General features: G+C 35.6%; 1 protein-coding gene across 3 annotated transcripts; it reads left to right on the top strand.

The window, feature by feature from the left end:
• Positions 1-1,240: 1,240 nt before the first annotated feature.
• LOC121746958 (disease resistance protein RPP13-like) lies at positions 1,241-10,371 on the top strand. 3 transcript variants are annotated; one of them, XR_006039094.1, is made up of 4 exons: positions 1,241-2,467; positions 7,262-9,508; positions 9,809-9,938; positions 10,119-10,371. XR_006039094.1 is itself a non-coding variant. In XM_042140926.1 (3 exons), the coding sequence occupies exons 1-2, from the start codon at positions 1,292-1,294 to the stop codon at positions 9,473-9,475; spliced, it is 3,390 nt and encodes a 1,129-aa protein (XP_041996860.1). In that variant the 5' UTR covers positions 1,241-1,291; the 3' UTR covers positions 9,476-9,508; positions 9,809-10,371. The 3 variants fall into 3 exon arrangements, 1 of the variants encoding a protein (XP_041996860.1); XR_006039093.1 differs by having other exon boundaries at positions 9,809-10,006; positions 10,119-10,139; XM_042140926.1 differs by having other exon boundaries at positions 9,809-10,371.
• Positions 10,372-11,837: the final 1,466 nt, after the last annotated feature.

Below are 11,837 nucleotides of genomic sequence, written 5' to 3'. Positions count from 1 at the left end.
GCCATTCACCCAACACACAATTCACAATTCACAATTCATCCTTACCATCACAAGCCTATCAAACCGTTCACTGATTCACCCAACACACATTTCTAATATAAATCAACCATAACATAACAAAAGTTTTTCTAAAACATTCAAGGACCAAAGTCCAAGCATGATCTCCAAAGTAAGACAAACTAAGATATGAAATAGAGTTAACTGAAAATTAAGTCAAATAACATGTTAGGTAACTACTGGTGAATACTAATAGAGGTGAGATGTTCCACAGTGACAACATCTTTCGCAGGGGTTCGTTCACCATCGATACGAACTTGCAGCCATCTTCTCAATAAGTTTTGTGGCTTCTCCATCATTGATCCACCTGCCGCGATATTCAACCATAGTTTGGTATCATAGTTGCATCAACCATAGTTACATTACGATGGAAAGGTTGACAAACTAATCTCGAAATTACCTATAGCAATCACTGTATTTTTTATATGTAGATGATATCTCCATTCAGTCTATGTTTTTTTTTATCATGCGAGTAGATAATTTGCACGTATTAGGTAAGTGACAATCGACATGCCACCAATCATTTTATGAATACAAGTGTATACGTAGAAGTTTATAAGTATATTTTTCCCGTCAACTATTTTAGTTACTAGTTTGTTTTTTTGACTTTGGAACCTCCTTCAATAAGTTAATGCACACATTTCAAAACAAAATCGCTTGCATATATTTCAAATATACGATTCTTGTACATATTTAAGTGAAATTCAGTGACGGATTACAATTTTTAAAATTACGAAATGGTGAGCGAGTAGCTAGAATTTCAAGTGATATGGGTAATAGATATACTGTCGACATTTCTATATAAAATATAGTACTAATTTTGATTTTTTTCTATCAATAATAATCAAATCGGAAAAAAAAGTTTCAATAATTTCCAAAAATATAATTAAATGTCGTAATTTAGTGCAATAAACTCTTGAGAATAAGTACATACTTCAATTAAAACATCCAAAACTGAAATTAAAGAAAAATAAAATGAATATAGTATAAAAAATGATATATTTAGTTGGACGCAAAACTATGATCAAAGATATATAACATCACTGTCTTATACTAGTATTTAACTTTGAAATTGGTTTCTTGGTTTCATACAGTGAGGACTAGGTCACAACTAAAACTAATCCAATTTAACTACTACTATGATGAAATATAACATCACTGTCTAATATTAGACCATCGAACACCCTAAAAACAACACACAATTAACATTGCAACAAGAAGAAAGAAAAAAACAATGGCTTATGCTGCTGCGACTTCTCTCAAGCAAACAATACAAGGACTCCTATGTTCTTCCAACATTTCCCTTGATTCTTCAAGTCGAGAAATCCTAGATATTGCACACAATCACCTCACATCCTTACAAGAAACCCTCAAAAAATCGGACGAACGCCTCCGCAGCAACGGGTTGAGAGAGTTGGAAAAAGAAATCAGAGATGCGATACACAACTTAGAAGATTCCCTCGAATCACAGTTTCTATCAGGTCTCGAAGAAGAAGAAGAAGAAGAAGAAGAAGAAGAGGCCACCATTTGTTTTCCTCTCGAGCTAGACTTGAAGGAAGTATCGCACGAGTTCAACTCCTTCGCCGAAGCAGCAAAGAAGATGAAGGAAGACTACAATAATCATCTCGACAATCCATCTTCTGATATCGATCATGATGCATCAGCTGCTCCGTCACAGATTGCTTGTAATGTAAAGATGGTTGGATTATCGGAACAACGCAGTGATCTCAAAGATCATTTGATGGGAGTGATAAGGCCAGATGACTTCGGTTTTTTCTCCTTCTTCGGCAAACCAGGCACCGGGAGATCCCTTGTGGCCTGGAGGGTCTACGACGACATACAAGGCTCCTTCGAATGCAGCGCCTGGGTGAGGATAGGCTCGACATATGACCTCACACAACTCCTCTTAAACATCATTTCTCAAATAAATCCTGACGTTGACCACGAATTCATTAGCTCCCAAGGAGATGAGATTTTTGGGAAGTATGTGTACAATAGTTTGGAAGGAAGGAGGTACATGGTTGCGTTGGACGACGTTCGCGACACGGACGTTCTGATCAAGCTGAGGAGATCGTTGCCGGAGCAGAACAACGGAAGCGTGGTGTTGCTGACTACAGAATTAAGTGAAGTAGCTGAATTCGACGAGAGCTTCGTGCTCCTTAAACCGCCTTTGATAGATGAAGACATCATCTGGCCTAACATACTGACTATTTTTTTCGAGGGCGGTATTGCGCCGCCGGGGTTTGAGGAAATAGGGAGGAAGATTGCCAGAAACTGTGGAGATTGTAGACTAGTGGTGGGCAGAATTATTCTGATTTTGAGGAAAATGAAGAAGGAGGAAGAGATCTGGAGCGGTCTAGCTGAGGCTCAACATGATCGCGTTTATATGATGGATGACGAATTATCAGAGGTACAATTACAAATACTATATTCTCACTTGTTCAGTGTTCATACATATCTCAATTATACAATTTGTGGGTTATTCTTCAAAATTATGTCAATTTTAATGTTATTGGGACTTTAACTAGTATTCACGGTGGTTATAAAAGGTGATACACTAGTATTTGTCATTTGAATTAAAACTTTTCGTTGGTTTCGGACTTTCGGTCAATCTCATAATTTTAAAACTAGAATAGCATAGAGTAATATATAGTTTTTTTTTTTTTCATTTATTGTATAGTGTTCAAAATCAAAAGTAATACTACTATGAAAAAATAAAAACGACGCAACAACAAAGCCACGGTATTTTAGATATATTAACATATTTTAATCAACACTTAAAATATAATGACATCGTTTTATCATATATAATGTGGTTTTGTTGTCATATTAGTTTTAATTTCGAGCATTATGATACAAGTAAAAAAATAAAAAATTATTATAATTTTATATTTCAGTTTTAAAGATTATATGTAGAATTTTGTTAAGTTAACAAAAAGCTGTAATATAAATAATAAGTATTTCTTATAAAAATATAAATGTAAAAGTTTAATAACATTAGCAAATAACACATCATCATTTTATTTGCGGATACTATTATGGCAAAACGGGCCTTTTTACCGGTAGATGTGAAGTTATATAATGTTTTTCAATATATCATTACAACTTATGCAGTAGCTCTGCTATACTTTTAACTAAGTCTATAAAATGAACGATGAAAATAAATCGTACATATATTAAGTACTCCCTTCACTTTGTCCCATGTAACATATTTCTTTTGGGCACATGTTTTTAAGTAGTGGTGCTTAGTGGTTAAATAAAGTCAGAATAAAGTATGAGTGGGAACAAAATAAAGAGAAAAAGTATGAGAAATGACAAAGTAAGAAAGAGATAGAGTGTTATTTTTCGCAGTAAAAGAAAATTTCTTGCTTATAGTGGGACGACAGGAGTATTTAAACCTTATACCTATTCCCTACGTTTCCTAAAGTGGTGAAATTAGTGTTAGTGAATTATGGGTTCCTGATACGAGTATTCTATCGTTATTAATTAGTTTAGATATATTAGGGATTTGCATATCTTTTCTTATATTTGTTTCTTGTTCCATAAGCTAGTATTCTAATATTATAAATAGGGATAAATTGTTATCATTTTATTCAGTCAATCAATATATGAAACTATCGTTATTTTGGCTCAATTGAGTAGCAAACAAGAAACATCTCCTAAGGCTGCCGACGAGTAAATCTCGCGCTCAGCTGCCCCTTTTTGCCGTCCAAGTCACGACCCAACGTTGGACGCTCGACAACGACGACATCTCGTTTCTTGATTTTGTGTGGAAATCGACGTTAAGGATTTAGGTTCTTAACAACTGGTGCTTTCATCCAGAGCTCACCATGACTGGATCGGATGAACGTATACCGCCGACGGGGCTCCTCACCGGAGGCAACACGCATGTCCTGATCAGAGACTCTTCGCGCCGCGCGTCCACAAGCGCATGCGGCGACGATCGGCCGCAATATCCGCGGCGCGATTTCCAGGCGGCCGCCGAGGCACTGCACGATGTGGCAGGAACAGCCGCGATTTCCTCCACCTGGTTGGAGAAGATCTTGGCGCGATTTGACATAATGGAACTCAGGCTGGAGAAGTTGGAAGCGTCGCGCGTTCCCGCGCGACGCTTGGGCGGCAGACGACGGTGTCCACCGGCCTTTCATCCACGGTTGTCGACGAGGCGCTGCCCATGCATTACATAGGCGCGACGACCATTTTCCGCAGCGGACCGTTCATCGAGCGTCGTACCGCGATCGCCCCGAGCCTCGACACCGCACGTGCTGGGACAGGCCGCAGGACCGATATCTGGGGAATGTCGACACGAGTTTTTGGGGGTACCGCCACCCGACGTCTTAGGACTCACCCCTTCCTCGGCAAGATCACGGTACCCGCAGGACGGAGAGCCTGAAAGAGCTTTCCATGAAGGCTCCTCACTTCGACGGATCGGACGCGACGAATTGGATTTCGAGGGTCGATTATTATTTCGACCACCTGGGGATGGCCGAGGCCGAACGCCTACACTATGTGGTCATGCTATTTCGACCACCGGCTGTAGAATGGATATTCAATTACCGTGAGAATAACCCAGTGGTGACGTGGATGGAATTTTTGGAGGACGTGCGCCACAGATTTGATCCGCCAAAAAAGTGCATTCAGTTGCGAGTGTCAGATTACAAGCCACGGCCCCCGACCGGATGGCCTCTGCGACGACAACTGCCGCCCTTGCATCAGCCCACCTGTTGGGACCCACCAAAACAACAGGAATACTCGTCACATGAGCCACCAACACATGTGGAACCCCTTGACCGTGGGTTTGTAAAATCCGGACCTTTGCCGCAGCCACCACTGCCAGATCGCTTTCGGAGTGAGGTAGATGAGGGCAGATGTTATGGAGAGGTCATTACTCACACGCATTCGCCAACATGAGACGGCGACGGGGAGCTGTGGGATTCAGAGGACTCCCTATTAGATGCAGAGCTTTGTGATTCAGAGAACTCCATATTAGAGGCAGTAGCAAAGAAACTCATGGATCGTGGCTTGCCTAGTGAGAATTGGGGATCTAGGGAAGGTAGAGATGGCAGACTCGAAGATCAACAAGTTCCATCTTTTGATGAAATCGACCCACCGTGCAGCCCCGATATGAGTAAAGAGACGGAGGAAGATGCATTATTAGACGATGTAGAGGAGGTTGATTCCATTGAGGAAGTGAAGAAGGCTGTCGTTGCTCGAATGATGTCCCAAGATGTTATTGAGAATTGTTTGGGTGAAAAGGGAGAGTTGCATGATAGTGATGTTGCAAGAATGTTTCAGCAACCGACATTGCTTGCCATCGATGCACGGATGGTCCCGCCACGAAATTACTCGGTGTGTTTGGGAGTTCGTGGACGTGTTAACAAGCTTCACGTTTTAGCACTGAATTTTGACGACTGTTTTGATCCTACCTTGATGATTTTTGATGGAGAAGGTGAAGTGACACGTCCAACTATTCGGTATGCGTTTGATCCAGGAGGAGACGCCTCGCCAAGCTTTTGCTTTCAACTCTCGTCTTTGGTTCGTGGTTCCCACCTTGAGGACAAGGTGGATTTTAACCGTTGGGGGGGGGTTGATACAAGTATTCTATCGTTATTAATTAGTTTAGATATATTACGGATTTGCATATCTTTTCTTATATTTGTTTCTTGTTCCATAAGCTAGTATTCTAATATTATAAATAGGGATAGATTGTTATCATTTTATTCAGTCAATCAATATATGAAACTATCATTATTTTGGCTCAATTGAGTAGCAAACAAGAAACATCTCCTAAGGCTGCCGACGAGTAAATCTCGCGCTCAGCTGCCCCTTTTTTCCGTCCAAGTCACGACCCAACGTTGGGCGCTCGACAACGACGACATCTCGTTTCTTGATTTTGTGTGGAAATCGACGTTAAGGATTTAGGTTCTTAACAGTTCCATATTTTGAATGATGTGTAGGTTAGTATTTGTTTATAACTTTCCATATTTAGAATTTGTCTAATTTTGATGGATGGCCGAAAATAGTAAAATTAGTTTATTTTTTTGGACGGAGTTAGTATTAATTAAGCTAATTAACAACTAATCACATCTTTTTTTCCTAAAAGTCAAGTGTTTAAATATGTGATTAATGTCTTAGTGACAGTTAAATTTAATTCTAAAGTTATTCGATTTCCTTAGAATTATCCACTTCTAAAATTCAACATACAAAATATTATGTGGAATTTGAATTGTTATATGGAATAAAATTATCCATTTTGAAACAAACTAGCATAAATAATTTTATTTTTTATCCACCACTTGTCATCTTAATGATATTATTTTATTTTATTTTATTTTACTTGAGTATAAAGTAATCCATTTATACTATAAATAACTAAAATTTATAGTCCTTTAAAAACGACAACAATGTGCATGATTAGTAGGATGTTTAGAAAATATTGTTGTAAGTTATTCAATTTCCATTGGAAAAGATAGTAATCTTTGATTCATAGTTATTTTTTATTTTTAAAAGGAAATTTGTGTGGAAAAAAGGAGGAATTTTATATAGTTTACAAAATTAATATAAATAGAAAATATTATGTGGTATTTTAATTGTTGTGTGGAATTAAATACTTATTTAAATTGAATTAAACTATAAATAATATAAAATGTATAAAGTTTCGTACTATTTTAAATTAAATTAAACTTTGCTTACCAATTTGATACAAATATTATAGTTTCATAACCATTTTCTGTAATTAACCTCAACTGACCATAGTTTGTCTAAAGTTCTAGCTAAATTATTTCTTTGTGAATTGACCTTATTTCGCATTCATTTTCCAACCATTTAACAAAAAAAAATGGATTTCATATTCTACTAATTTTTTCAACCGACTATTCGTTGCATTTCTAAAATTCGTGCACAGACTGACACACCAAATATGATTCCTATTATGGGACAAATAGAGTAAAATTTATAGTAATGAAAAATATGAAACATTCTATTTTTATTTTTATTACTATGATATAAGTGGGTGTGTTTTAGAATCTCTTTTTCTTCTCTATTTCTCATCATTTACACCCACTTCTCTATTCGTATTAATCTCAACACTCATTTTTTCTCTCAACTTTGATTAATTTTATTCTTTCAAATTTGTTTTCTCTCACCTTTGATTAATTTTATTCTTTCAAATTTGTCATTTACGTGAATTTTCCCTTATTGGCAGGCAAATGAAGTACAAAAATATCTACAAGAAGACGATCAAGTGTGGTCGAACGGTATATTTCGCGACGACATATCTATGTTAGTAGAGAAAACCCAGGATGCTCTTTTTCCAGACAGGTTATTTCCAAAAATGGGAATTATGACAATATATGGAATGGCCGGAGTTGGTAAGACTACTCTTATCAGAAATATTTTTTCAGACCTCTCAATCATGCATCGTTTCGATCATTGTGCGTGGGTGAATGTTGGCTCAAATTATAAATCAGAAGAAATCCTGGCAGATACTCTAGCTCAATTCTATCCTTATATGGATAAACAAAATATAAAGGATGATGCAACATTAGCTATGGATTTGTGCGCGCAGCTACTCCATAAGAAATGTCTCATTGTGCTAGATGATTTATGGAGCCAAGCCCCGGTGCATATCTTGAAAAACTTTTTACCTAACATCAAGGGTGAACTTGTTGTTACGACTAGACTATTCAAGGTTGGCCTTTTTGGACCATGTGATAGGATGATGAAGTTGCGTTTCCTAAATAAAGACGAAAGTTGGGATCTTCTTCGCGATAGGGTGTTTGGCGATGAGGTTTTCCCTATGCAACTTGAACCTGTCGGAAGGAAGATTGCTGAGAGTTGTGAAGGTCTTCCTCTCCTGATTCTCTTGGTCGCGGATAAGCTATCAGAACTTGAGAAAACCTTGAAGATGTGGAGCATGGTAGCATCTGGAAAAGAACCGGTTATTAAGGATGCAGAAAGCGAAATATCGGACTCATTGCTTCCAAGTTATGAGGCTTTACCTCAACACTTGAAAGCATGCTTTCTCTACATGGGGGGTTTTCCTAAAAAGTTTGACATCCCTACATCTAAGCTCATCAATTTATGGTTTGCCGAGGGCTTTCTTGAACCAAATTTGTCTCAAACTTTTGAGGATTTTGCTGCAAGATGCTTCAAGGAGCTTGTTGATTCTACTACTGTTATGGCCAAGAAGGGATCTGATTTGGAACATAGCAAGACTTGTAATCTTCATTCAGTTTTTTGGCATCTATCACGCGGGGAAGCCATCAAGAGTAAGTTTTTCCACATCTTGAAAATTCGTGATATCAATTCAATAGAAGATAGTATGAAGAGCCAATTCAGATTATGTATTCCGAATAGCATTTTATTGGGAATCGTAGATGATGCAATGTCAGCCTTCTCAACTATGCGTACTTTGCTATGTACTGGTCCACTTCATCGATATCCAGTTCCATTGTGTTTCAAGTCAAGAAATTTGAAGGTTTTGGAAGCTCTTGCAATCCGTTTCTACGAGTTTCCAATTGATACAGTGGCATTGGTTCAACTAAGGTACCTTGCTCTCACTTGTGATGGAAACCTCCCACCTTCAATATCCAAACTTTGGAATCTACAGTACTTGAGAGTGAGACAATACTTGAGTATCAAATCCCCGAGCAATTCTTCGTATTTGCCTAATAAAATATGGAATATGAAAGAGTTGAAACATCTTCATGTCTCAGGTCAGAAGCTACCCAATCCAGATTGTAAGGATGCCCTTTTACCAAACTTGTGTTCACTCTTGGGTGTGAGTGTGCATAGTTGTACAATGAGGGTTTTCAAAAGAATGCCTAATCTTAAAAAGCTTGGTATTCAAGTTGAATTGGCACCAGATGAAAATAGTGATTCCTTAAATTACTTGGATCATATATATCATCTTAGTACACTAGAATCACTTAAATGTGTCGTTATGAATTCGGATCTCGGGTTAGAAGATGTTGCCCCGCTTATTCCTAGTTCTACGCTCCCATCAAGTCTTAAAAAATTGAGTTTAAGTGGTCTAGGGTTTCCTTGGGAGTACATGAAGGTAATCGGAAAACTACCGAATCTTGAAGTGCTCAAACTGAGATGCTATGCTTTTCTAGGACCAACTTGGGAGATAGATTGGTATGATTTCCCCCAACTCAAATTTCTTTCAATAGAAGATGTTGATTTGGTGAGTTGGGATATCAAAATGCCTAGCACCCAGAAACTAGAGTTCTTAAGCTTTAAACACTGCTACAATTTGGAAGAACTCCCATCTTATTTGCCTGTTTGTGTTCGAAAGATAGAGGTGGTTGAATGTCACCCATTAACTGGGGATTGGGCAAGGAAGATGAAAGACAAGAATTGGAGGATGGAGGTACAAACTCTTCAACATGAAATCCGTTCTTCATGGAATTAATCCAAGTAATGACTCTTTGCACAAAATTTAAAGGTTAGTATATCAATTTTGATTAATCTCATTTCTCATGTAAAGATTAGATCTACGATGACATGACACAAGTTATTTGCCGTTTATAGTATTATTTTATGGTAAAAATTATGTGCATTGATAGTGAAAATGCCATATACTATATTTTATTTGTTTTTTGGCGAGGATAATAATTTTTAGGGACGCGAAAAATATTTTGGCCAACCCTATATCCACTCCAAAAACTCATGATAATATTATTTATGATAATTGATAGGCTAGTTAAATTGGTAAAAGTTGTGCATGAAGGATGTTTTTTTGTAGGGAATGAAGATGAAAGGCCGAAAGTCTTGTGAAGAGTTGGAGCTTGAAGCACGCGTTGAATTGAGCACAACATGGAACATTTGAGAGGGAAGGAGCTAATGATGTCTACATTGCCTAGTTTGATAACTCGGTCAGTTTGAGCGCGTCATCAAAAGAACATTGAAGTTGTCTCATCAAAAAATATTGTGGCTAATTCTTGTGTGTTTAGTTTCGAAAACCCTTGTTTATTTAGCTTTTAAGTTTCGATTGGTTACTTGGTAATCTCCAAAGAATCGTTTATTGCTTACGCGTGTCCACCCTTTTTTTACAGAAAGAAGAAAGGATGAAGGGGAGGAGAAAGGGGGAGACGAAAGAGAAAAGGGTGAGAATTAGAAACTAATTATGACAATTGAATTTACAGCTATGTGGGGTCCTCCTACTACTATAAATTAAAATCCTAGTTTATTTTGAGAGATTTGGAATTCTGGATATAATGAAATAATCCAGTTTGCATTTTTCAATTATATTTGGAATAATATGATAATTTTCTTGCATTTATAGTAAAATTATGAGTTTATACGTAACAAATTATTTTACTTATGTGATATCTCAATAATATCACAATTGATGTGTATGTGTATGTTAATATAAAATGTTAGTCAAAATTAATCTAGTTAATTTATTTGAAAATAGAATATAAAATCATGATTTTTAAATTTTTTATTAGACTATATATTTTCTCTTTTTTCTCATTTTAATAAAAGACCATCATTTTAACTTTTAAATATTTCCAAAAGACAATATTTTTTAATTGGACGTGATAATCGTGAAAAATCGAAAGTTTATGATTCAATATTATAATTTTAAACATAATGAAACTGGCCAAAAAATTTACTACATTTTTAAATTTGAATGAATATTATTTCATTTAAAAATATATGAAATTTTGTTTTGAAATTCAATATCGTGTTTTCATCATTTTATAAATTTTTAAATATATAAAGCAGGTAAGAATAATATTTATTTTTATAATTTTATAATATATATTATAGGGGAGTGTTATATTACTAACTCAATACTTAATTGATAACTGCAATTAAATAATAGTCATTAGATATTCAAATCAAGGGCCTAGATCATCAGCCCCAGAATGTCAACACATCAATAAAAAACGTCAATAAAGATATTAAGGTCAATTCAAAATAAATTAGTTATAACTAACTTTTGAAAAATATCTCATAACTTTAAAACGCATATAACTTTCTCGATTTAAATTATGTTTTCGCACAACATATATCAAATTAAAGATAATTTCATAAAGATTCTAACGAGATCTCACTTACATATGTTCCGATATCAAAAATTGAATTTTTTTTTTTGAAAATTTTCAATTTTTTTGTACAACAATAAATGTCAACATAGTATATAAAATATGTCAATATAATAAATGTAGAATGTCAATATAAGCAATGCGTTAACATTGACATTCTCAAAGCATTGTGTTGATATTTTCGAAGCACTATATTGACATTTTCATCCAAAACTCTAATTTGGTAGTTTTTTTTTTATCTTTTTCCATTTAATTAATAAAAACGAAAATTACACGTGGCAAATTTTAGACCACAAGATGTCTAAAATCTTATGGTCTTAAATTAGTTGTAGTTAGCAATTAAATGATGAGTTAGCAATTGATCACTCCCCTATATATATACATCATTTAATTGCTAACTACAACTAATTTAAGACCATAGAATTTTAGAAATCTTGTGGTCTACAATTTGCCATGTGTAATTTCGTTTTTCATTTTTTAATATTAAAAAGATAATAGCAACTATCAAATTTAGGGTTTAGAAACACAATGTCAATACAGTGTATGAAATACATCAACACAAAAACATGACAATGTCAATACAATTTCATATTGACATATTATATGTCGTATATTGATATAAAGTTGTTAACGAAATTTATGAAATTTTTTGAATTTTTTTTCAAATTCTAACATCGGAACATATGCAAGTGAGATCTTGTTAGAATCCTTATGAAATTA

The sequence above is a fragment of the Salvia splendens genome, chromosome 9 (assembly GCF_004379255.2).
Source record: "Salvia splendens isolate huo1 chromosome 9, SspV2, whole genome shotgun sequence".
Taxonomy (NCBI): Eukaryota; Viridiplantae; Streptophyta; class Magnoliopsida; order Lamiales; family Lamiaceae; genus Salvia; species Salvia splendens.
Note: the sequence above shows the minus strand (reverse complement) of the source record. Positions and strands in the feature narration are given on the sequence as shown.

Bases quoted from the DNA above. Each gene is read 5' to 3' on its own strand.
- LOC121746958 (XM_042140926.1), top strand. From the start codon at position 1,292: ATGGCTTATGCTGCTGCGACTTCTCTCAAGCAAACAATACAAGGACTC. The intron at 2,468-7,261 runs GTACAATTACAA...CCTTATTGGCAG, and splicing joins TGGATGACGAATTATCAGAG to GCAAATGAAGTACAAAAATA.